Below are 27405 nucleotides of genomic sequence, written 5' to 3' on the forward strand. Positions count from 1 at the left end.
TTTTCTGAATTGTGGTGTGAAAAAGAGATGCCCAAACCCACCTATGACCGTAGATTGTAAATTGTTCAAAAATTGATTCTTCCATATTCTGGTTTTTGGGGCAAAATGTATGCAAATTAGCACCTTTTATTAACGCATCATCTATATATTAAAATAAAACCTTTTATAGACTTGTGAATTTTTGGATTTATGTTAATGTAATCATTAATTTAAATTATGATGAGAAATTATCATTATTAACCCTATTCACCTGCCTTAAGACAGGCCGTTTTCAGTCGTCTACGTTTTAATGATCTATCCTCGTATAGGACAGGCATTGTTTTGCTTCTTTTAGTAAATGAACAGGGTGAAAAGCGGAGTGGGTTTGACTGGATCGAGCTCTGGCTTACCGCATTCCTCAGTGTATCGACTGACTGAAGGGGGTGTGAGAGACTTCACTCACCAAACACCGGCTCAGCTCATCTGCTTTTTGGGATTGTATAGTTTTATTTTCGCGGAGGGATGTGACTATAACTGATTTGAAGATCGATATTGACCATGGATTTCATAGGTATGTTTGTTTTCTGTATCACTTTATATGAGTGGTTGTGGAGACACACGGCAGTCAGTTCAGTTGTGAGAGTTTGAATTGATAGTTTCGTTGCCGCCACATATTGGATCCTTTGTTTTACTACTATGGCTATTTGTTTCCTCGATTACTTCGAGCTTTAGATTTTGATTTGAATTCTCCTTGTTGTTTTCTAAAACGACTGCACATGTAGCGCGTATTCAACAGTTGTCGGAATTGCTTCACGTTTTAACGACTCGGTTTACGTTTTGGGAACCGATACGTGTTTTTTTTTATCATTTTATGGTGTGCACGCTTTATGAACGTGTTCTTATATTGTTTTTAATACGTGTTAAAATAGTCTACTACTATTTAAAATGAGTGTAGTCCAATTCTCAAATGAATGACTCTTTTGAGTCGGTTCTTTGTGGTGACTGTGAATGAATCCAATTCCTGAGCAAGCGACTCTTTTGAGTCGGTTCAAAGATTGAATCATTCGTAATTTAATAGTCGTATGTTAATTGTCTTGTTTTTAAAACTGTGGCTTGTCATCGATTTGTTCTTTTAAGTTTGTGAACTATTAGTGTTTATGAAAATGAACGAAAATGAAATAACTTTGATAGAACGAGTAAATTGGAAGCACTGATGTTGTATTCCTTGCGATTTCATATATTATGTTTTTCAGGGGGCTGGTTTTAAAAGTGGACATTTTCCATTGTCCTCTTAGATTAAAGACTAATTTGGATTAACAATGGCTCGTTGTCGTCGTGCCTTTTAGCATTTAGTTCAAGTAAGCATCGATTCTTCCGCTTGCCTGCACCTCTATCCTTCATTAACGGCCATGGCGTCCGCTGCTGCTGTAAAACATTTATTTGCCCTTTTATTGTAATATATCCTATTTACTCATATATATATAGGCAGAGGGTCCCTTCCATAACAAGAATCACAGTACTGCACCCTGAATATTACAATAATAATTGCTTTTTGTTGATTGGTTAAAATTAAATTGTGTTTGGTGCTTTTTCTTGTTAGTAAAATTCCAAATGAGTTGACACAGTTTATACCTAAAGTTAAACAAACCAAAAACAGAATATGAATTCATAAGACACCATAAAAAGGACAGATACACATCAAGTGAACCAGCATCAAATGTATTAAAAGTCATAAGGTAGGCATTTCAAAGAATGGAGTAAAGGGACCTTCCAGTATTTTTTATGGCCAAAAAGAAACCATGAGTGCCATTGTCATGAGTTTTCTATTATAAATATCATTCAAACTCCCTCATTTGAGATTCCTAAGCATATTGAAATTGGTCGATTTGTCATGGAAAAACCTACTGGATATAAACTGCTTGGAATCGTTTTTTTTTTTTTTTTTTTTGTTTACTGCCTCGCTCCTGTCTGACAAGATTTTATGCTGTAACTGATGCCTGAAACTGGCTTTGTGACTCTGGATAGCTTGAATAGCATCAAGACAGTCTAAACCAACACCAGGAAAGGAAGTGTTAAGTATATGACCCCTTTTTGAACCCGAGTACTCTTTAATTTCTGATATTTAACTTGAATTACCTGTCCACAGATTTCCGCTTTTGGATCAAACCTGTTAGAACTTTATATTCAGAGGCGTCAGACCAAAACAACAAGGTCTGTGTGTTAGGAACTTAACGTAGTACACCACACCTGTCTGCTGAATGTACAAATGAAGACGTTTTATGAGTCCCAGTTTCACAGCTTAGTGTTGTGACATCAGTGCATTCCAGACATTTAGAATCACACAAAAAACAGAGATGGAAAAGTAAATAGTGGCTGAAGTCCTGTCATCGGGAAGGGAAGAGAATAGATACACTATTGTGCTTCTGTTTGCACTTGTTTCATTGGATAACCGATTTTTAAGAGCAGTGGTATTTAAGAATTGCACCAACCTGAACAGAAACGGCAAGACAAGGCAAAGAAAAAAAGACAAGTTGCTGGCTTAGTCAGCAAACACTTCTGGAAGTGTGCTGTAGCGCCATCAATCTGTTAATGTGGTTTAGCACCACAAATAGAACTTTGAAGTGTCGTTAAAAAAAAGCAATAAAAAGAAATATAACCCCTCATAAAATGCTCTTGGATATCTGACTGAAAAGAAAAAAATCATTGGGATAACAGGCAGATGGATAATAAGTGTTTGAGTAAATCCTGTCCGGTCAGTGTGCATTTAAAACCTCAGTTTTTTTATTATTGCAGTGGCTTTTGTACAGGATTTTCCCATAGCTTATCATTTCTTAGCATTATGATGCAGAGGAAATGCTGCAGTTGCGTGTGGCGGAAGTGTGGAGCTTTACTCAGCTTTGCTGTGGGCCCTGCTGTTCCACTAAATATGAATAATTAATGTTCGGCCTGCACATTTCATATCAGGTATCGTCATCTTTACTGTGATGGTGTGGTGAGGCCTGACAAGCAGTCTTTTGGAGTATTCCATACTATGTTCAGGCATGTAGATTGAAAGATGAAGAAGGGTCCTGTAAGGTCTTGTTTTTGTGGTCATGTTGGGATAATGAGTAATGATCGAGTTGAGCAGGACTCGACAACGAACACGATACTGTTTCAGACAGTTTTGGCCCAGTACGATTTTTGTTGTATCTTGATTATACTTTTCACGCATTTGTATGCCTCAAACCTAAACCTGATATTCGAGTCATTCATGTAGAGAAATCTCCTCAGATCTTTGGGTAATTGTGCATTCAGAGGTTAATGTCCAAACATATCTTGTTATATGTTCACGTTGTTGTTGCAGAATATAACATGGAAAACGCATTTTAAATCTGTTTCCAGTTGGGCTACATATGAACAGTCATTCAAACAACCTTACTGAAGCCTTTCTACTTGACTGTTGGGCTCGCGTCTCCGCATGTTTATGATTCGTTTAAACATTTCACCTGCATTTGTAGTTCTAATCAATTTCCTGTCCAACATGCAATATATTGTGGCCAATATTAGTGGTTAGAAGCATGGATGCTTCTACATTTCGAATTTTTAGCTGAAATAGTAAACCATCCAGCTACCTTTGGCATACTCTTTTTAACATACTATGGTTTGGGACATATTATTTCATTTTCGAATACCATTTTGGATGGATAGTATGCGGGGACGCAGCATAAGACACAAACTTTTGAAAATGGAGTGCAGCTATCCACAATCACTGTGCACTGGTCTTTTGCACTTAATTGAGCTTTCAAGTAAAGGCCCCAGCTGTTATTATTCAAATACATACTGCAACATTACAAATTTTGAAGTGATGACATTACGCCCTATGCTAAAACTCTTTCAGATGGGCGCTGGTGTTTGGGATGCCAGAAAAGAAAAGAAACTCTGCCGACATCCTTAACATTTTTTATTTACATCTCCTCACTGCTGCTAGCCACGGCACTCATGTTTCGCATGTGTTGTTATTCTGACCTGAAGGACAAGCGTGCACGTGGTTCCTTGACCATTTACAATGGGCTTTGCACTTGCCGCTTCCCCTGCGTCTCTCACATATGTGCTTCGTCTCCATTGGAAATGGCAAACTTACACTCTAAGCTTATTGTCATTCCTTCCAAGGCTCATGCTCAGCAGCCACATTTTATTAATACATACATACATACCAAATCTTTTTTTATCGATATTGACAATGGCGTTTGGTCAATAAATATCGATACCGATTTTATCGCCCAGCTCTACTATTGCATATTTGTAGACTGCATATCTGGATTCTTGCAAAATATGTGAATGCCCACTGAGCATGAATGGTCATGTATAATGTGTTTTAGGCTCTACAGAGTGTATGGAGATTGATTTTCTAAAACGTAGTAAAACGCCACTATGAATGTGAATGAAACATTGATTTTAAAAGAAAACACACTAATCTAAACACAACCTTAGAGTGAAGAATCGTCCCAACTATATCATTTTGTGCATGTATGCATCACACAAAAACTCATAAATGTCGTTTCAATGTGAATTGTCTCCCCCATACTTCAATATATCAGTGGATTGAATAAGCCTAATGAGTATGCAAATTCACTTATGCTTAAGGTTGCTGTTAGTTTGGCTCCAGAAAAATAACTGGGGCAAGAAACACTGTTAATTTTTTTATCTTTAGCTCAATATTGATTCATTTTACACCCCTCCAAATGGCATTTTACCACAGATTGATTGCCACCTCTCAGAAGGCAATAAAAGGCGATTTCGATGGCGTTGCACTAACTAGGGACCGCCGGTTCTTGTCCCTCCCCCACCCTCCTATCCACCAAGAACAGAGCACCCGCATCACTTCTAATTACAGCCTGGGTGCTTGTTTTCAGGTCTCGCTGTGTTCATTTTAACCCCTCTGTTATCTTCAGCGCCGTATTGATCGAGGGAGGGCTTGCCAAATCAATGCAGTAAGTGGATTTTCAGGGGCAGTCGGAGCCTGGAGGGTTAGCAGAGAAGGAGAGACTGCTGGAGCTGACAGGAGACCTGTGACTCTGACGCCAGGGGACAGAGGACAGTCACGGACAGTCTGACTTTGGACTGCATATAAAGTGGAGATGGATGGGCTGAGAGATGCAGAGAGAGACGGGGATTAATTCTAGGTGTGATGGAACAGCTGTGATTAAGGGAACTAAATGAAAGTGTAGTCACTGAGAATAGCTGGTTTGTCCATGCGGCCTCTGCCTGTGTGTGTGTGTTTTTTTTTTTTATATATATATATATTTTGGGGGATGGTTTTGAGCACAAAGTTTTCATACAGATTAGAGTCTTTATTTGGTTCTTCATTTGGCAATACCAAATGGTGAATATTTTTGCTATGGACTGGCATTTCCAAACATAAAGTCCAGTATAGTATCAAAATCAAATTGCAGAATATTTCAAACAAAAAATAACAAATTAAGCTCATTTAACTATTTTGATCTGCAATCAGTGTTAAATTTTTCCATAATGTTTTAAACCTTTGATAAATAATTTATATTAATTTATACCCTTCAGCTGAGTGATCCTTTATGATTTATTTAAAATATTATTTTTATTTGCCAAGTATTCTAATTGACGAAGTAACAGTTTAAATTTTTTTTCTTGAAATTTATATTCATCATATATATTTAATATAGTTTAATATAATTTAATATTCAATGTTTTCAGCATTGAAAGTATTTTTTTAAATCTTGAGCACCATATCAACATGTTCGATCATTTAAAAACATTTTAGTTTGGAAAAGTTACTTCATTGTTTTTGCTGCAAATTTTGATCAAACAAATGCAGCAAAATCAGACATTCAAACAACAATTTTACAAATCCTACCAACCTCAAACTATGAATTGCATATTTAAATATGAATCATTTAAAACTTCCCATATTTCCTCAATTATTACAACTGCTACTTCCCTGAAGTGAGTTTTTGCAGGTCATTTATTAACCATGACAGTTATTATTGTATGATGATAATCTTTTGACCATTTCTAGTCATTTGGTAATGTTAATGCTATGACCTTAATTGCTGTACATTGTAGCTATAACCTGCCTAGTGGTAGTAGCTACATGCTAGGGCTGTGCAATTCATCACGATCGCAATTTGAAACGTTGCGATTAGCTGATCGCAAGAGGCAGCGGTATGGAGTATATATGCATTATTTAATACTAGCCAATTTAGTGAGCATACTTTCATTCTGCCCAATCAGAACTTTTCAATCTGCCTCTTATCAGCCATGTTTAGTTTGCTCAGTGCTTTGTATTTTTATTATAATAATTTTTTTGTTTGTACAATAAGCTACACTATCTCCCTAATTTGAGTTGAACTTGTCTACAGAAAGGTAAGATACTTACCTTTCTGTAAGCCAACTTACTGTTTGCTCTAGAGACAAATTTGTTTAATTTCTGAATATTTAAAAATAAGTTTGAATAAATGTTAGAGTATGTTAATATCTTTTCGGTTCTTTTTTTAAAACTAAACTCACTGCATTTTAGCAGTAAGAAGCTACGATACAGATTGAGCCTGAAGTTTGACTACAAAATTGAATCGCAAATCAAATCACAATCTGTCAAAAAATTTGCAATTAGATATTTTTCCCAAATCGCACAGCCCTACTACATGCACTCCCAACTCAATGAGTGGGCAGTTTAAGCTTAATTCTGGCTTGTCATTTTCTGATCCCAGTCTCCAGAAAGCATCTTATACCGCTTTATTAAATTTAATAAGAATTTCTAAATATAGTTTCACGTCCATCAGTCCGCATGCATGTTCTGTTTCATTTCAGTAGTGTCATGTAAAGCTAATAGCCCTAACTTGGTTTGACCCGCAGAGCAGCAAGTGTAATCTGACACAAGCTTGTGTTTCCCCTCTTTTCTTGAACGACCTCTAAAACACACCTCACACAATGACACGCGCGGCACAAACCTCCAGAGCCGCGGTCCCACATGAAGTGTGAAAACAAAAGTCTGGAGGGCAACGAGAGCGCCTCTTGGTTTTTCCCTAATGTGCAGAGCTGCAGCAGGCAGACGGAGCCAGATGCGCTGAGGAGGAGGGGAAGGAGCGAGAAAAGAGAGAGAGAGAAAGAGAGAGAGAGAGGGATGGGAAGTGCTTGCAGTTCTGCTGAGAGGAACAGAGGAGTGAGGTTACAGCGATTGATTGAGTAATGCGGTAAATCTCTCTTCCGCTCGTGTGCCCAAAAAGGAGAAAGGGAAGAGGCTGATAAAGTGAGGACTAGGATTGCTGCCCGGAGATACGGATAGAGAAGAGGATGGACTGAGACGGGAGAGGGAGGTTTAGCAGAGGACGTTTCAGTCTTTGAGGAGAGAACGCTGAAGTGCTGGTAAGGAGAGAACGAGGAAGACGCTACGATGTGGCAACGAGCCACGGCAGGACAATGAAGAGGCTGCAGTTTATCAATTGCGGCGGAATCTCTCTAAGAGTGATGGACAATTAAAGGGAACGCGCTCAAGCTCATTGGACGAGGGCGATGGTCACTCTTCAGCCAATCCGATGGTGACCAGCTCCATTTATTCAGCAGGTGATGGGCAACAGCTGTGATAGAGGTATCTCACTCTCTCTCTCTCTCCCTCGTTCTCAGCTGCCGTTTATTAGATTAACTTTAATAGATTAAGTTACCGTCCTGCTCTCAGACTGGAGGGTCATTAAAAAATCCATAATGATTGAAGTCGGGTTGGATATGCTGTTACAAGTCATTTCCTGGTTGATAAGTTGTCTGTGTATGCTTGGAGGCCAAGTGAGGTTGTGTTTTACTGCTTCTGAATTACGTTTACCCACATTTATGAGTCTACTGTAGATCCAAAGTAACAGAAAATCCATTCAAACTGTACATTTTATTATTACTTGCATTGCTTGGGAATTGAACCCATGTGTTCATAGCTCTAAGCACTGCTGCGCTTAGTCATAAGGTTAGCTAGTCGAGTTTGACACTGCAGAGCCCTCGCGCAAACTTTGTGGAGTGATGTACGAGTTTGGTTTGATAATACAATGGGCAGTTTTCAGTGATTATCAGTGGCTGCTAAGAACAGGTGTGATGAGTTGCTGCCTTTGTAAAGCAGAATTTTGATCTCATAGGTTTTAATGCTAGCGTTACTTGCGTTGTACACACATTTTAGAATATGACACTTGAGACATTGTGGGAAAAAGAAAACTGATGCATTTCCCTCGACTTGAAAACTCACAAAGTTGTACTTAACTTGACTGGGCCACTCTTGGGACACAAAACATGTTGAACTGATAAATTTAGCTGTTAATCAGTGGTTCTTGTGAAATTGGCGAGATGCGACCATGACTGATGATGTGTAGTGTTAAAATTTGTTTTGGTGTCCTGTTCATTTGAGGTTTGTGCAGTTTTATCAGTGAGATATCAAACAAAAGTTCACTCAGAAGTTACAATTGTTTTACCTCAACCTGTATACCTTTGCTGCTTCTGTCTGACGTTAGGCTGTTTTCACAACTGGTAAATTGTTTTTACAGCGGTAAAAAATGTTTTACATTGTTGCAATATCTTCTTGGTTGTGTCCACTATAAATGAAAAAAATATGTTGTTAAAAGTCAGTGTTGAGTAAACCGTCCTCTCATTGGTCAGAGCGCCTGTGTATGCTTGGGGTTTGACTTGTGTCTGTCCATCAATTAGGATGGATAAACAGCTTTGTGGCAGTTATTTGCAGCTGAAATAAACTAATTGTCATTTTCAACATAAATGAAAGGTTGAAACCTTCAAAGGTTATGGACAGTTGTTCTAAATATGTTAATTTGACAATTTCTGTTTGACTTTTCTCCTGGTTAAACCATAATTCATTTAAGAATCATTAAAACTTTAACACACACCATTTATCATAACTAATATAAAGCCTAGTTTCATTAGTATATAAGGAACAGATGTTGTCTTAACCCTCAACCGAACCACTCCAGCATTTGTTATGTAATTTAAGACCTATTGTTTGATTAGGATCTTAGCATTATACACTCACCAGGCACTTTATTAGGTACACATGTCCAACTGCTCCTTAACACAAATTTCTAACTTTTCAGCCCAATCTCATGGCAGCAAGTCAATGCATTTAGGCATGTAGACATGGTCAAGATGATCTGCTGCAGTTCAATAGAGCATCAAATGGGAAGACAGGCTGGTCTGAGCATTTCAGAACACTGCGGATATACTAGGATTTTCACGCACAAACCATCTCTAGGGTTTACAGAGAATGGTCTGAAAAAGTGATAATATCCAGTGAGTGGCAGTAGTTCTGTGGGTGCTGCAAATGACTTTGTGATGCCAGAGGTCAGAGGAGAATGGCTTTGAGCTGATAGAAAGGCAAACAGTAAACTCAGATAACCCTTGTTACAACCAAGGTGTGCAGAAGAGCATCTCTGAATGCACAACAGTCCCACCTTGAGGCTGATGGGGCTGCAGCAGCAGAAGACCACACCAGGTGCCACTCCTGTCAGCTAGAATAGGGAAACTGAGGCTACAATCACACGGGCTCACCAAAATTGGACAATAAAAGATTGGAAAAACGTTACCTGGTCTGAGGAGTCTCAACTTCTGCTGCGACATTCGGATTGGTAGGGTCAGAAATTTGGCATCAACAACATCAAAGAATGGATTCATCCTGCCTTGTATCAATGGTTCAGGCTGGTGGTGGTGGTGTAATGGTGTGTGAGGGATGTTTTCTTGGCACACTTTGGGCCATTAGTACCAATGTGAGCATTGTGTCAGGACACCTGAGTATTGTGCTGACCATGTCCATCCCTTTATGCAGTGTACCCATCTTCTGATGGCTACTTCTGGCATTATAACGCACCATGTCATAAGCGTGAATCATCTTAGACTGGTTTCTTAAACATGACAATGAGTTCACTGTACTCAATGGCCTCCAAAGTCACCAGAGCTCAAACCAATAGAGCACCTTTGGGATGTGATGGAATGGGAGATTCGCATCATGTAATGTGCAAGCAGACTAATCTGCAGTACTGTGTAATGCTATCATGTCAGTATGATCCAAAATATCTGAGGAATATTTCCAGTACCGTTGTGAATCTATGCCACGAATAATTAAGGCAGTTCAGAATGCTAAAGGGGTTCCAACCTGGTACTAGTAAGGTGTACCTAATAAAGTGGCCAAGAGTGCCTAACCAAAGTCCAACTAGCTTCAAAACACTTCCTTTTAAGTCTGAAGGCCATGATAGCTAGTTAAGTGTTTACTTGAAATTAGAGCTAAACTCTGCAGGGCATTTACCCTCCAGAAACAAGTTTGGACACTGCTAGCATAAACAAACCCAAATAAGGGAGAAATGTGCTAGATTCTGCAGGGAAAAACACTTCAAATGAGCCAAGCATGAAAGCACACTGAAGTGTTTTTGTTTGTTTTGGTGGAACTTTTTGACCACACAATGCGAGTTAAAAGCAGTGCAGTGTTGCTAAAGAGCCTGTTGCATTGTATTGTATGTAAAAAAAAAAAAATCAGATTTAGTCCAGAATATCTTTTTTGTGTCCCTCAGAAAAAGTAAGTCTCGTAGGTTTGTGATTTTGAGAGAACCATCTCTTTTTGAGTGGAGGATTTGATCCTGAGCAGGGTTGGGCAGCTCTCCAACAACCAGGCACATTCTCTAGTGTATGGATCCACCGAGGCCTGCAAGCTGAAAACCAGAACCAGCATCTTGGCCAAGGACCTTTGGGTCAATTTCAACGTGTTTCGTGACTCAGTGCAGACGCTGGAAGAGGCTATGCGGCAGTTGATGGACTGGGTTCTTATTTTCTCTGGGTAATTTAACTCATTACGCTGTGATCCATACTTTGGTGAGGAGGACGGCCTAAGGGTTGGGTCTCTGGGAGGCTGTGTTGATGTAGGTTATGTCCTGCTTCATCCTTGACACCCATCTGCTGCAGGGCTCCGCTGCAAATGCCGAATAAATCGGTCTGAGGAAATTAAAAATAAACTTGCTATGAAAGGAAAATGACTAATATTCCACTTAGCTTCTGAGAGTGGCGTATATATGAAAGCCACAGGGTGTCCATCTGGAGCTCTGGTGGCTGCAGGTAAAGCGATGCTCTCATGAGTGGGTGGATGAGTGGTTTATTAAGAGGACTTAGTGGAAGCTTTGGGTAAAATCACTATTATCGTCCTTTTTGATTGGCACTTTAGCCAGACGCAAGCTCTGTGGTAGCAACTCGCTGACTCAAGACTACCTAAGATTTCAAATTGGTTGAAATTAAGCTGACCGTTTATTTGTAATGAATTAAAAACAGTGATTGTAGTGACAAATTGTTGTAAGTTAAAGTAACTTTCATATTTCGATGTTATATTAAAGTGTAGTTAAATCATATTTCATGCTAAATGATAAATATTCAGCAGTACTTAATTATTCAGTGCCATAAAATCTCTCAGAAATCTTTCTAATTTGTTGTCAGATAGATGGAAATCAGCTTGAGAGGAGCCTTTTGCTAACTTGATCCACTACATTACATATTCATAATAGCTTTATTTAATGTGTTGTCTTCATTATGCTCTATAATGTATATTTAAATAATCTGCTCGGACAAGCCTCTTCTCATCAACTTAATTATGGTGAACTGTTAGGGAGGCAACTGTAAATAACATTATGAAATAATTATTGATTTTTGTGTCAGCCATCAATTCTATATTAGTAGAGCCACAGTAGTGATAATGTTTGGGCTCAGATGTTAGAATATTTCCTGTGTCTGTATTAGTATTAGTCAGTCTCAGGATTTTGTGAGTTCAATAAAGAAAAAATGTTCAAGGTTTTTGTGTATTTCACAGAAAAAACACAAGAATTGAAGCAAATGATGCCAATGCCATACAAGTCTTAACAAAATAGTAATTTTAGGACTTGAATATTAAGAAAAAATGTTCCTGCAAAATCCTGGAGTGACTGGATATGATATGATATGATATGATGAAGTAATGCACAGTGTGATACAATGCAGGATACGATGCGATACATGATATAATGCAATACATAATACGATGCATGATACGGTACATAATGCGATACATATGATGCAATATAGATATACGATACGATACATGATATGATGCAATACATGATACAATACATGATGCAAATACATACAATATGATACCATACCATATTGATATAGCTCTTCATTCTCAGACAGGTCTGAACATTTTTCTGCGTGATCGTAAACAGCCTATAATTTCTATTATATACCTTTATAAACACTTCAATCATACAAAACGAGTCCCATTATACATTATACTCTTTTAAACATACTACGTTCTACCTTAACTTTACTACGTTTGTACAACTACACTACCTGACAAAAGTCTTGTCGTCGTCCCAGTTGTAAGAGCAATAAATAATAGCATGAAGGTGGATTCTGCATCCCAATCATCACAAATACTGCAGAAGATCTATTGAAACCTCCATGGACCCAAGATTCCCACAAAACATCTCTCAAGTTTGGTGAAGGAAAAAAATCATGATTTGGGGTTACAATCAGTTTGCGGGTATGCAAGAGATCTGCAAGAGTGGATGGAAACATCAACAGCCTGAGGTATCAAGACATTTGTTCTGCCTATTACATTAGAAACCACAGGAGAAGGCAAATCCTTCAGCCTTAGATCAAAGTTCCTAAAGCAAAGAAGGTCAAGGTGCTCCAGGATTGGCCAGTCCAGTCACCAGATATGAACATTATTGAGCATGTCTGAAGTAAGAGGGAGGAGGCATTGAAGATGAAGCCAAAAAATCTTGATGAACTCGGAGTCCTGCAAGAACGCTTTTTTTTTTCCATTCCAGATGACTTTATTAATAAGTTATTTGAGTCATTGCAGAGATGTATGGATGCAGTCCTCCAAGACTTTTGTCTAAGCAAAGTCAGACCTTACTGTCCTAATTAAAATCAAGGCATGATCATATTTTATTTTAGTAAAATAAGAGTAATCTAGAAGCCTTTACCTTTCATATAAGCCACTTCTGATACTAAATAATCAACTAGAAGTCAAGTTATTATTTGTTGTTCCTAAAACATGAATAGGTGACGAGACTTTGTCAGGTAGTGTACATTATTTACTGTGCACTCATTTTTTTGTTTAAGATTTTTTGTTTTCCTCTAGTTTTGCCTGATGCATGAAAGAGTGTTTTAGCTGATCTTGTTAATCTTGTGACTCTGTGATGGTAAGAGTTTAAGGCATTTATCAATATCGTCAGACACTTGTGAAAGTAATCCATTGCAGATTACCTCTGCTTTAAGAACTTGGATTTTTTTTATATATACAAGTAGTTATCCCATCATTAATGTGGCAATTAAACTATTTAAAGACATCCTCCCAGTCTCTTGTCTAATCCCTGCTTTTTTTCTTTCCTCTCTCGCCAGCGGAAGCGTCCGCGGAGCGCTCCTCTCCCAGACGGAGGAGCATATCAGGGCTGGGCAGCCTCAGAGAAGAACATTTCCATCGATGGCCCCAACTCATCTCCCTTCAAAGTGCCTGTGAGTTCATTCAGCAAAACACTCATATCAGCATTACACCAGTTCATCATTGCATCTCACTGACCTCAGTCATTTCTCACTGGCTGGCAGTGCAGCACTCAATGTCCTTCAGCCATTATTTCACTTTTAGGCCCCAGAATGTATTTTGTACGCTATTAGAGCTTCCTTGGCTGCACCCCAAAGTAAATTGTCCAGTAATTTTTTAAAGTACATTATTACTTTTAATAAGTTCATTTAAACTAAGCTGTCTGAATGAGCTGAATCACTGAATGAATCTGACTCAGCAATGCAACATGACAATTTGGTTTAGGAGAGCGTTTATTATTGTTACAACTCTCTCGACTGTAAAGTTTATTCTCCAATTCTGTTGTGCCATTAAAAATATAAAGATATAAAGTTTTGCACTGTCATTGTACTGCTAGAAAAGATGCACGCTTTTGAAAAAAATATAAAGGGATAATTCATGATAAAATGACAGTGGTCACCATATACTCATGCTAACGTTGTTTTAAATGCATGTGACTTTTGAATGATAAATGCCAAAATTTAAAATCAACCAATATTATCTACAAACTTTAAGTCTTTCCAATGGCGTGCACCATTTAAGATAATTTTCACAAATTTAAATGTAGTTGTGTAGTGAAAATTTCGTTTTTTGAAAGACACGTTGCCAGCTGAACAATTAGTATAATGTTAGCGTTAAAATGCATTAAACTCTTCTATTCCATAGAATACTTTAATAAATACTATAATACTTTAATAAATACTTTTTAAATAAATACTTCCTACTTGTGAAATAGGGCTGGTCAAAGAAATAAGATCTTCAGTTTTATGATTTTGTTTTCCCCATAATGTTTGATTGATTCAAAGTTTAAAGTTTTTACAAATCTTAGTCAAATTTTTAATGCAACTACAAACACAGTTGAAGTAACATCTCTATGCAACTTTTATTAACCATCTGGTGAAAGAAATTTTTATTCTATATGCAGTGCAAATGATAACAAAATAAATGACTTGTTAAATATATTTCACAAGAAATATTGTGCAAACATTATTTTACTGTAAACATATTTTAGTAGGGTCCTAGAAAAATTATGTTTTTGTTCAATTCTATATGAATTGTTGTTAAATGTAATAATTTTGATTTCTAATAACTGGAGAAGATATTTGATTAGCAAAATTAATTATTAAAAAGAAATCTAGAAAAATGAAGATATCAGGGTGTCCATGGGGTCTTAAAAAGTATTAAAAGTGGATAAATCCATTTAGAGAATTGTAAGGCCCTTAAAAAGTATTAAAAAGTCTAAATGATATTTTGATAGGTATTACACTTTGTATCAGTATGCTAAAGTTTGCCTGAATTTAATCCTTAAATATTTGGTTGTTGTGTAGTTTTTCGCAAATCGATAAAATCCTGCTAGATTTGACATCACGCTGCTTTGTTTACTGCAGTAACCAGGGTAACAATTTATTCCCTGCTGTTCTAAAAGCGCCACTTGCTGGATTAGCATTTTTGTTCAGTATATGAATAATGTATTAGTTCACAATCAGTATTATTTCAGTAAGTATACTGTAAGTTAAAATGTTGCCGATGAGGTTTAAAAATGTATGGAAAGAGTTTTAAAAAAGACTTAAAATGTATTAATTTTTTTTCAACACCTTTCAAAACATGTTATACATGTTCCTTAAAGCTCATCCTACAGTTTTGGAATGATATGAAGTCGTTTACATAATATTTTAATGTCGTTACTATTAGTGTCCACCATCAATTTTATATATATATATATATATATATATATATTATATATATATATATATATAATTGTTTTTTTGTTTTATTATATACTATATACTGGTTACTCACCACACAGCACTAAGGTAGAAATAGAGCAGAATTCCTGCATGGGATAAATGCCCCACTTTAATTACCCTCTTGAGCCTCTGATTAGTGAAGCATCGTCCTCCTCCGTTTATCTCCAGCTACTAATGGCCTTGCTTATTGAAATATCCTCCTACCTATTGAGTTTGCAAGTCTATTTTGAGTTTTTGTGCAATGATTTCAATGCTGCATTGCCTCAACAATGTCCAAAAACGTCCTCTGATACATATATTTTAACAAAGGCACATTCTGGAAACAGTCTCTGCCTCAGAGATGCCTTAGAAATTGTTTGATGATATTTTTAACCAGGCAGGAAGTAGGACAAGGCAGATATTTATATCCTCAGCATTTCTGTGTGTCATTTTTTTATATTCGCAATTTTGTTTGTTTTCATGTCACACAATTCCTAGAGAAATAAAATGAGTTGGGTGCACTCACATAAAAGGATGGTGGATGTCTTTATTAATGTGAAGTCTTATTACAGCTCCTTTTCTGTAAGTAATACGGAAGCTATGATTGACAGGTACACTGAAATGAATTGGCTCTGTTGAGGAACATATAATTAATATATAAAATATGCGAGCACTGCATTGAAACCTGTCAGTCTTTAGTATAGTCTGTAGTTTGAAGATGCATTAGCAGTTGACAGATGATCCCAGAGGAGTGGACACTGTTATGTAGTTCTAGTTTCATATTATTGTCTATAATTTTCAGATGAAGTTGATTGATCTGCTGATTAGATTTCTATATACCTCTCAAAGTGAAAATTTGACAGGGATATCAAGATTTTCTCTGATAATCTTTTTTTGCCTAGTTTTTTCTGACTTTATCCAGCGACTCCTACACTTCATTCTCTCACAGACAGTGCTTCTCTTTCTCTGCCATCTTTCACCCTCTCTCTAATTCACTTTTCCATCACAAAGCTTTCTCAAATCATCCCTCTGATGAGGAATGAGTAATTTATCACATACTTCTGTCTCAGCTCTTGTCTGCTAATGGCCTTTTTGCCAGCCAAACAGTCTCCTACTTCTAGTCTGGCACTTATCTGGACAAGTGAAATCTTACTTCCACTTCCCTATTTTTTTTTTTCAGGCTGTCAGTGTCATTGTAACATATTATTTTAATGTATGGCAGATTAGCAGCTCTACTAATCCATTCGTAATCACTGCTCTAGATTTTCTTTCTTCCTTGTTTTGCAATTAACAATAACTGGTAATAAAAATAATAATGCATTACACTTTGTGTGTGTGCATGTGCATGCAAAAGATTTTTGAAAAACTACAGCGTAATTATTTTCTATGTTAATTTAGCCTTAAATCACAGCAGAACGTCTTCAGTTGGTAAAGTCTTTGCAGTAAATGTTGCACCCTTATTTACCCTCATTGTATTACATTGCAATGAATACACATATGTTAACATCTTTAAATATACATTTACTTGAGATGCAAAGTCAGTGTTTTAAATCTTGTTATCTGAGAAGCCGAAGAAAGCCAAGTTTATGTTTAGAACAAGAAAAGATTTCTGTCTGTGCGATATGAAATTTACTTTTTCATTTGAATTAAATTGACTTTTCCTAGCCTTCTGGAAGGTATGAACAAATGTTCTTGTTTTATTCATAAACCTTCTTCATTTTGATCAGTTTCCCAGAATATAAAACTCCTCATGTAATTTGCATCCCAAGTGTATCAGGATTTAACAATCTGAAAAATAAGACAAAAAATAACCTTTTTTTTTTCATGTTTTTAAGTTGAGGAGCAGAGTTATTTACGCCTTTTAGCTATTTTTTATTTATTAAAGAAATAGAGATCATTATTAAGTTGTATTTTTAAACTTTCTCATAGACTCAATAATGAGAGATTATTTATTTGAGAGAATCACTGATGAGTCGCCGACACCTGTGAGGTATTTGGCATGCTAAATATCTGGATCTGTCGGCGATTCAAAATCATGTTGTGTAAAATGTGTTCTGATGGAAAATAATATTGGAGATTACCTACAGTCAATAAGAGAGTAGCATCCACTATCATGGGTATCTGCAGGCCAGCGGGAGGTTGTGGAGAATTTAAAAGGGCTTCTTTCTGGTATATTTAAAAAACTACTGGAAATTTGGCAGGAGCACCCTTGTCTGTTTGACCCATGTCATCTGAGCAATTGTCATCACCACAACTGGGTCAAAAAAAAAAGGTTGAAGAAAAATTGCTAATTTCATTTAAAACCCAGGCTGGCAAAATAAGTACATCCTCTTGCCCACTAAAGGCTTCTTTCTCATTATGTAGTTAATAACAAGATATACTACGTGACTAAGGTTGGGTTGATAGATGATGCCATCATCCATCGCCGATGGCCGCTAGACATCACGATGCTGAGCCGGCATCGCAATCCTCCGCCCTGCCCCTGTCGTAGCAGCAACCCGCTCACAAAAAATACACACTTAAGCCCCGTTTACACTAACGAAAACGATCCACGTCCACCCTGGCTCTTTACCTGGCTTTTCTGAACAAATCTCCATCCACACTGTACTGCTGAAAATGCTGAAATCATGTGACCACACACACAAACCTGCACACTCTGTAATGAGCTGCAGCGTATGTGCTGAGCTTCAGCAGTCAGAGGGTGCTTTGAGCACAAAACCCCAGAGAGCAGTGCACGTTGGACAGTTTATCAAGGATGTACCGCTGGATCGCATCTCACTATAGTTGATAAACATGATGTTTAATTAATCTTGTCTCTATCCAACGACTTTTCGCTCTTTTGAATCTATCAGGTAATGTGTCACAGCATCAGTACACTGCTTCAATCTTTCGCTTTCATGCTTGTATATATTATATCAACATGGATCACTCTGCCTATTTTTGCCTATTTTTAGTCCTGCGGAAAAAGTGATTGACAGGTGGTAATTTGTGTATATCTTTATTTATTTATGATGTGGTTATGGATAAAACAAAGACCATGCGGGTCAGGCAGTTGAAACGGTGGGCTACAAATAATTAATTTGTTGTGAATGAATAAATTATTCATAAATAATTAATTCACCGCCGCCTATGATGACGATGCCATTGTCCATCGTAATGTTTCACATTAGACATCGTATAATGCCAAATTGGTCGACATCGCCCAACCCTATACGTGACTAGGATTTCCATGTCACTTTTCGCATGTTTGGTTGTGAGGCGTAGTTTGCTGATCAAGACATAGTTGTTAGCGATTCTTCCTATTGTAAAGTCATGCAGTGTGAAACTGTCGCCCATCCATCTTGCAGTGTAAACACAGCAGCGACAGAATGCTACCTTAGATAGTCATGCAATGTGATGCAACTACTTTGAAAATCATGCAGTCTGAACTCAGCATAAGTCAGATTCTGATTTTTGTTCCTCTTCATACTAACTGGATTGTGCTGTGAATAAGCCAGTGTTGAGTGTTATTTCTTCTTCTTCCTGTTTTGCAGAAACTAACACACCTTGTAAGAACAGCTCATTCTGACCCAGAACCAAATATTACTCTCATATATATCCGCAGGTGGCCGTTTGAACTTTCCGAGTTGGTTACTTATTAATATTTTGTTTTCCTTCAAGACATTGAGCAAGCACTGACTGTGCCACAAGCAGACAGTAAACTATTCAGCTGGCCTTGGCCGCTCTTTACTAGTCTGCGCAAGTGCATTTTCACCGCCAAAATAGACTGATCTGCAACGCTCTGTTGAATTTTACTTCTGAAGTGTTGAAATCTGCTTTTGAAAGGTCAGAGAAAGTCTTGGCGAAGTTGGCATCTGCTTTGTCATGATGGTACTCTTGTATCTGTCATATGTTCTCAGGGTCTTTCAGCGAGTGGTCTTCATGTATTATTGATCATGGTTTTTAAAGTTATTTATATAGACAGTTACTCATGAACAAGCTTGAGTCATGCAGGGCAAAGCCACACACTCATCCGTCATTCAGCGGCTGAGGAACGTGAGTTTCTAAGAGACACACACACACAGACACACACGTCTGACTTTCTCTGCTCTTCTGCTTCACAGGGTTTTTTAAGTAAACGACTGAAAGGATCCATCAAAAGGACGAAGAGCCAGACCAAGCTGGACCGCAACACAAGTTTCAGACTTCCATCACTGCGACCAACAGAAAATGACAGGTACCGCTTTAGCTGGGTTTTTTTTTTCATAAATGAGTTTAAAGGGAGCTTTTACTTAGCCTCTTTTGTTTTATTTCATATTCCATTGATTTGCTTTAATTGCGTTCATTATCTTTTCTACTAGTCTTTTATAGATAATGAAATGTGTACCTTTTTTGCTTTCTTTGTTTCTTTATATTAAATGAAAAGGGTGCTGACTTATATAACCAGACCAGCTTCTTTTAAATTCATGCTTGTGTCTTATGGAGAAGCAGCTGGTTGGAGATTATGCTGTGCTGGGACCTGGCATAACACGAGATCTGTTTTAAAAGAAGTTTAAAACGTTTCAGGCAGTCTGACAGCTCTCTGGCAGAACCGTTCTGGCAGCTCGTCCCTAATGAAGCCACTGCGTTAAAACTGCGATTTTTAAACTGCACTTACGCTAACAGTCAAAAGTTTGGATACACTTGACTGAATATATGTTTGGCATGATCTTAAAAACATTTTGACGGGACTTAATGGTAGGTTGTTTTTTTTACTGCCCCCTGGTGGACTTCGCTAGCTGTCTTGACACATGGTTTGGGTTGTTAGCATAGTGCTGTTCAGCCAGTAACTGGGAAAAAAAGTTCTGTTTGACCTTAATCAGGTTCAGTGGCATAATTGACTTTAATAGGATTGAAGGAGACTATGAGATGAAGGGTCTAAATCACATAATTTATACAAATGTAAACATATTTATTGAAAAATGTTTGGCTTGTTGGACAATTAAAATGTTTTTGTTGTTGTAAGCATTATAAATGTTACCGGCAATGTGTGAATCCCAGTATTGTATAGAATGCTTGATGGTTGGTTATATAATTTTTTTTTGTTAGATTTTGCATACTTTTCCTATTCATTATATAGATTGACAAGTATCATTTAGGCAAAGTGTCAGAAGAGCACAACAGAAGCCTTTATTGATCATTATGTATTTTAAAGTGGAAGGAATACGAATAAAGCATATGATGTTCTTACTTGAAAAACAATGACAGCAGAACTGAGATTGAAGTATTTGTTACTGTATTGTCTGTGATGTGGTAGTGGAACCTCGTACTGGCAATATGCTGTCCTACAATAATGTTCAACACTCAAGTGCTACGATCACCATCATCAAACAACGACCCAAGCACCACAGCCAACATCAGTGGTGGGAAAAATGGTGAGGGTAGGCCAGTTACATACATACATAAATTCCTATCAAAATAATAAACATACTGCAACATTAAATTGACTGTCATCCAAAAGTTTGTTTATATACGAGCGATATCACATGAGTAGCAGTACAGTATATCACAGGCACAGCTCAGCAGTTGATATATAGCCATATCGCGCTGCGATGAGTGTAATATTGCATTTATACAACAGTTTGACTGCATAATTGTGTGTATAAAAAATAAAATCAAACACAGAGAAGAATCATTTAGTATGAACTACTTTTTTCCGCCATTCATTCACATCTGCAGCTGACGTCAGAACAGCAGAAACCGTTGTTACTTCATACACTTCACTTTAGAGATAGTATTTGAATGACTCTCTAGCGTACTGTTTAAAGTGATGACAAAACAGGTGATTTTTGCTCACATTTTAATATTATAAGGCCGAACAGCATGAAATGCCATCAGTCTACAGAGATTTCCCAGTATTTCTCTGTTGCAATCAGGATTTCACAATAGTTAACCCCTAAAAAGCAAGCATTAACAGTTTCTGTGGTATAAATACAGCACTACAAAATACAAAAGAGAGCCATCGACTCAGAATGTCACTTACCTGGTTTATTATGATTTTTTTTTCAGCTGTAGTTTGATATTTACACTGAGAAAATGCGCTCAGCGTAAATAGTTTTTTTTACCTTAAGCACTTATTATGTGCTCTCTGTCGCCATGCACTGAATCTGATGCTCTGAAATTATAAATAATTAAAAATAGGCACTATCCTAATAAATAAACTGCATGGTTGCAATCTAAACAACTACATTGTCAACTAAGAAGGCCTCAAAAGTACATTATGTTGCCCAACAGCAGCAATATTTGTCAAACTGTAGAGTGTCCTCTGCTTGTCGCTGTATGTGGGTAGAGTAATACACAAGGGTAAAGGATGAAGAGGCTGTACTAGTGCTGTTATTTGCAGAATATTGCACGGCTATCAGCCAATCAGATTCAAGAGCCAGTGATAACTGCTGTATAAATATATTTAATTTTATACCTGAAATCTTAAAATAATAAAAAATTGTTAAAAATAATTAATTAATCCTGTTCTGACTGTTTAAAAAAAAAATAATCATAATATTTCTATGTTTTACTCAGCATAATAATATATAACATCTGTATTAAATGAAATCTAGTTTTGTTTTTGTTTTCACTTAAAGCATATCTTTCTCTATTTATCACCATTCATAAGTTGCCATTTATCCTAACTAAATTATTATTTTTGTTTAATTAATCAAGATAATTATTATTATTGTCATTTTGATTGTAATCTGAAATGTTTAATTTGATCAGAACAAATGAGAACTTTGTTTAATTAACTTTTTTGTACATTCATTAAACTTTTTTTAATCCAACTTTAAGATGAATAGCTTTCTCCAGATATTAAAGTCCAACACTGTCCACCCATGAGACGTTACATCAAACTGACAGTGGCTCTTTGTTTTCCGTCATTGGGTTTGTCAGATTTACTCGTGATTTACTTCCTCACAGTGTTTCGGTCGGGTGTGTAAGAGCTATAAATCTTTCTTTGCTGTAGAATTAATGGATAAGCAGGCCTGTTAATAGCATTAGGGAAAGTCACTTTTGCTTTATTACTACACCATCAGTGTGTCACAGGCCCAGGGGCTGGATTAGGGCTGCTTACCTACGGTGACGAACCAGAAGTTACATTTCCACCTGTTTTGTTTGTGTTAGTTGGCACAGGATAAAGGCTGAGATGTCGCTGGTGTCTCTGTATACACTAATGGCCACCGCTGCTGTGGTTTGACTACAGATGAGGAGGTGGTACGATTCTAATCACGCTGATTTTCTCATGCTGCTCCTTGCGGATTTGAGGGCATCTGTTTGTGAGGGGCTTTAGCACATAAAGTGAGGCTTGGGAGAAGTGTGTGTGTTCATCACTTTGGCCAAGATTGAGGAACTGCATGTGACAGTTTGATTGAGATGAATTACAGCTGAATTCTTATCAGACATCTGTCACTACATTTATGGATGCATGTTTGTGCATGTGTATAGGTGTGTTTAATTGGATAGTTCTCCCAAAAAAAAATTGTTTATAATTTATGTATACTGTCATTCAATTTAGTTTGCAGTCAGTAAAGCTGTTTTGTATTTACTTTATTTGACTGAGATTACATATGTCTATGGAAAAAAATAATTGTCAATCCTCTGTTTTTTGGATTGATGATTTATAGATGATATAAAAAAAATTTTTTTTTAATTTTATTCTACAAACTACTGTAACATTTCTTGCCACTTTCTTGCTATTTTTTTGGCAAAACTGATTCATCTTCAAAAGATTAAAGATGTCGATGTTTTTGAAAGAAGTCACTTTATTTGACTGAGACTACATATGTCTATGAAAAAAAATTGTCTGTTGAAAATTCTCAGTTTTTTGGATTGATGATTTAAATGTGATGTATATAAATACATATATTTTATACTGCAAACTACTGATGACATTTCTTGCCACCTGAATATAAAATTTGTCATTTAGAATGTTTTTAGCAACACAATATTGACTTCTCTTCAGAAGATTTAGGACATCAATATTTGATGGAATGACCCTCATAAACCTTTTTGTTTACTTTAAGGTTTTACAATGTAGTGACAGCAAGGGCTGCATGATATTGTAAAAATTGGAAATTTGCCTTTTTTTTCTGCGATTATATATTGTGATATAAATAAATTTCACCATGACTTAAATAGCTCTATTTGGAAAGCCATTGCTTCAGATTTATTGGGATGATTTTGAAGGGGACTGGAATAGAAATATGTATTTTATGTCAGTTATTATATACAGTTGAAGTCAGAATTATTAGAATCTTATTGAATCTTAATTTCCCAGTACTGGGTTATGGCTGGAAGGGCATTTGCTTCATAAAACATATGTTAGAATAGTTGTCGGTTCATTCTGCTGTGGCGACCTCTGATAAATCTTAGACTAAGCCGAAGGAAAATGAATGAATCTTTATTAAACTCCTTTGTACACTATTAAAACTCTTTTAAAATGCTCACTAAGCAATGGGCCTTAAACGCTTTGCTGATGATTTACATTTTACTCTATTATGAATAAATTCTGTAGTGTCTCCACAAATCTCATATATTTTTACCTGTGGTTTCTGGTCAACTCCACTCAACATTGCATATCCTGCAATGTGACCGTTGCGGATGCACTCATTGCTATATGGATGCTCAAACGATATTGTGTGCAACCTTGGTGTCAGCATCTTTCATTTTCAGTATCACATGATCTTTCAGAAATATTTTAAATTATCAGTGTTGAGGAGTGTTGTTGTACCGCTTAGTACACTGTAAAAATCTGGGTTCTACACAATCATTTGTGTTCAGACAACATGAAGGAATTAAGTTGACGTATTAGTATTTACAAATGTAAGTGGATTGAACATAAAACGATTATGTTATCACAATAAGAACTCAATAATTGTGTTTCCGCTCATTTTAAGTAAATAGTTAGAACAGTAAACATCATTTTTTTGAGTGTATTTTGAGTGAACTACACTGTTCCTATTTACTGTGACCTTTTATGTGAAGCTGCTTTGACACAATCTACATTGTAGAAGCGCTATACAAATAAAGGTGAATTGAAATTTAATTGAATTGAATTGTATTTATGTGAAAACCATGACACTTTTATAATAAAGGGTATTTGATTAATTTTATTCAAAGTAGAAATATTTTAAAACATAAATGTCTTTTCTGTTTATTTATCAGTTTAATCAGTCCTTGCTTTGTAAAATTATTACTGAGGGGAAAAGTTTGTTTATAGAACTTTTGTTTATTAGTAATGGTTGCATAAACGTAGTCCATACAACTTTGCTTTTTCATGTTTCATCCTGTTTAAAATTCAGTTTTGCTTTCAGATCTGATCTTAAGGACACTCTTTCCTTATTGTCGCTTTGCAAGTGATGAAATATGATTTGTTTTTGGTTTTTTGGAGTAGTCAGTTTCCGGTGGATCTGCATCAGTTGTTTAGTAAAGAAAGTTTAGCTTTCTTTTCCAACTACTCAGAGTATTATATGTCGGTTTAAAGAGAGGATAGAAAACTGGAAGTCATCTTCAGCTGTTTGCATTCATGTATGCATGTACGTCTAGAACTGCTGACTCATTGACTTGTTTACTATTGACAACACTACACAGGGAATGTCATCATTCGCTTAACACACAAAAAAAAAAAGATGTGTGTGTGTGAGAATTTACATTATTATAAAAATATATGAACAGCAGGCACGGCTCTGCCAAATGTTATCTCATTCCCAATTTTAAAGACTTATGACAGTGATGTTTTTCTATATTAAAAAAAAAACATTGGCAGGGTTTCAATCACAGGATGAATACTTAAATATTGCCATTTCATCAAATTGTACTTAATTTTGTCCAGTTAAACAAACAAAAAAAAAAGCCTAATATACTAATAATGATTGAAATGTAAAGATTTCCTTCAACAAATTTTATAGTTTTTAATTGGGAGAACCAACTAATTTGACAGAAATATCAGAATGTAATGTTAAACTATTCACAATTTAAAGCTAACCAACTAACCTAATTTTACTGAGGTGTTTTTATATATATTTCTTTCCTTGCAGTAGTTACAAACCCTTTCATAGTGCATATTAATGTGGCTTGAATCTGGTGTGTAAATATCAATTCACTTGGGCTTTTTCTTTGCCTGTTTATTTGCATTTCAGGCTACAAAAGTTTGCTAGACATATCGAAAAGCTGAAGCAATCCACACAAATTTAATTGGTTCCCACACGTATTGTGATCATGCCAAGAGCATCCAGCTAACGAAAGCTCCCTTCAGATAAGGCCACAGTTTTCTGCTTTCTTAGTTTCTCTGAATGGCTGGCTGTGGGAAAACATTTGAACTTGTAGCCGAAAAGAAAATGTAAATAGCACATTAGAGGCTTTGAAGTAATCAACCTTCGCTGTGGCAGAATCACCTCTCACTATGTGGTCTGAATGAAAATACTAGGCTTGTGTTCATAGTGGACTTAGAAGCTTTGCCTGTAAAGAGCTTGAATGTGGCAGCGCAGTCCCAGCGGACGGATCCGATTTCCTGGATAATGTGGGAGAGCTGTGTCCGGATACGGGCTGACTGTGCACTGATCTGCTTAGCTGTCCGAGTCAGCGCAGGTGAAACGTATCGAGAGCTGGAAGTGAGCCCTCTATCAGGAGTCACCCTGCTGTTTCTGCATCAACCTTCCGAGTCAGTGCACCACGCCTCTGTAAATGGAGACCGAAAGAGATCCTGGTATTGAGGAGATGGATGGAAAATGTAGCTTTAAGTTTACATTGTCACACATAATTGTATCTAGTCTCTCATAATCCATGAGCAGTTCAAGGACTCAACACTGAGACTAAATTAATGCATTTGATAAGCTTTTTTCTCTTAATGTAATATTGCTTCCCAAATTGCTGAGTAAATTTAATCCGAATCCAGGTGAAAGCTGAAACCCAATTGTTAGGTCTGGACTCTCCAAAACCATGGTCAGCCATCTGCGCTGTTCCTGGACAGCGACCTTATAGTAGAATTTAGCTCCAACCCTGATCAAACACACCTGAAACCATTAATAAGAACCTGAAGCTGCACTTGATAATTACAGACAGGTGTGTTTGGCCAGGGTTGCAACTGAAAGAAGGTAGCTCTCCAGGAACAGGGTTGGTGACCCCTGCATTGGGTAATGTCGGGCCATCAGTGAGCATCTGTTGGGCTAATAGCCATATCACCCTGCAGCCAAAGACCAGTTACTCACTGAAGCTAAGCAGGGCTGAGCCTGGTCAGTACCTGAATGGGAGACCACATGGGAAAATTAGGTTGCTGTTGGAAGTGGTGTTAGAGAGGAAATCAGGGGCACTCAGCCTGTGGTCTTTATGAGTTCTAATGCTAAATGTAGAATTAAGGGGACACTATACTGTCAGTGAGTGCCGTCTTTCGGATGAGACGTTAAACCGAGGCCCTGGCTTTCTGTGGTCATTAAAAATCCCTTGGCACTTCTAAAGAATTAAAGAATAGGGGTGTAGACCCGGTGTCCTGGCCAAACTCCCTCCATCTTACCCATCATGGCCTCCCGATCATCCCCATCCACTGAATTGTCCGTATCTCTGTCTCTCCACTCCACCAATAGCTGGTGTGTGGTAAGCGCACTGGCACCGTTGTCCTGTGGCTGCAGTCACATCGTCCAAGTGGATGGTGCACATTGGTGGTGGTGTAGAGTGACCCCCCTCATGATTGTGAAGCACTTTGAGTGTATGGCTATACATGATAAAATGCGCTATATAAATACACATTACATAACACTAATAAGGCTAGTAGAGGGCTAGTCCCCTATTATTAGGCTAATATTTGGTGTTTGCCCAATTCAGCATGTAGAATCTCAGTTGCCACCATTGAGGCAGTTGGCAACAGATAGAGAGAGAGAGTGCTCTGATTGGCTGTTCAAGTATGGTTCAGATATTGAATTACAGCACAAGGACAAAAAGAAATGAAACCAAGCAAGTCAAGGGGGAACGCAAAGAATCCAATTTTTTTTGTCGCATTTTTTGAATGTATGCAAATTATGTGGATTATCAGACATATTTGTACAAGCAAATCCTTCTGTGGTGAGCGACAATATATTTTGAAAATGGTACGCAAATCTTGCTGTT

At 37.1% G+C, this 27405-nt stretch overlaps 1 protein-coding gene across 1 annotated transcript in view; it reads left to right on the top strand.

Annotated features, from left to right (window-relative positions):
• Positions 1-27405, top strand: part of rasal2 (RAS protein activator like 2) — a 94129-nt gene that overhangs the window by 44528 nt on the left and 22196 nt on the right. The window contains 3 exon segments of the mRNA XM_056478066.1: positions 13393-13445; positions 13447-13506; positions 19401-19513. Coding sequence (XP_056334041.1) covers positions 13393-13445; positions 13447-13506; positions 19401-19513 — 226 coding nt within the window.

The sequence above is a fragment of the Danio aesculapii genome, chromosome 2 (genome assembly GCF_903798145.1).
Source record: "Danio aesculapii chromosome 2, fDanAes4.1, whole genome shotgun sequence".
Classification (NCBI taxonomy): domain Eukaryota; kingdom Metazoa; phylum Chordata; class Actinopteri; order Cypriniformes; family Danionidae; genus Danio; species Danio aesculapii.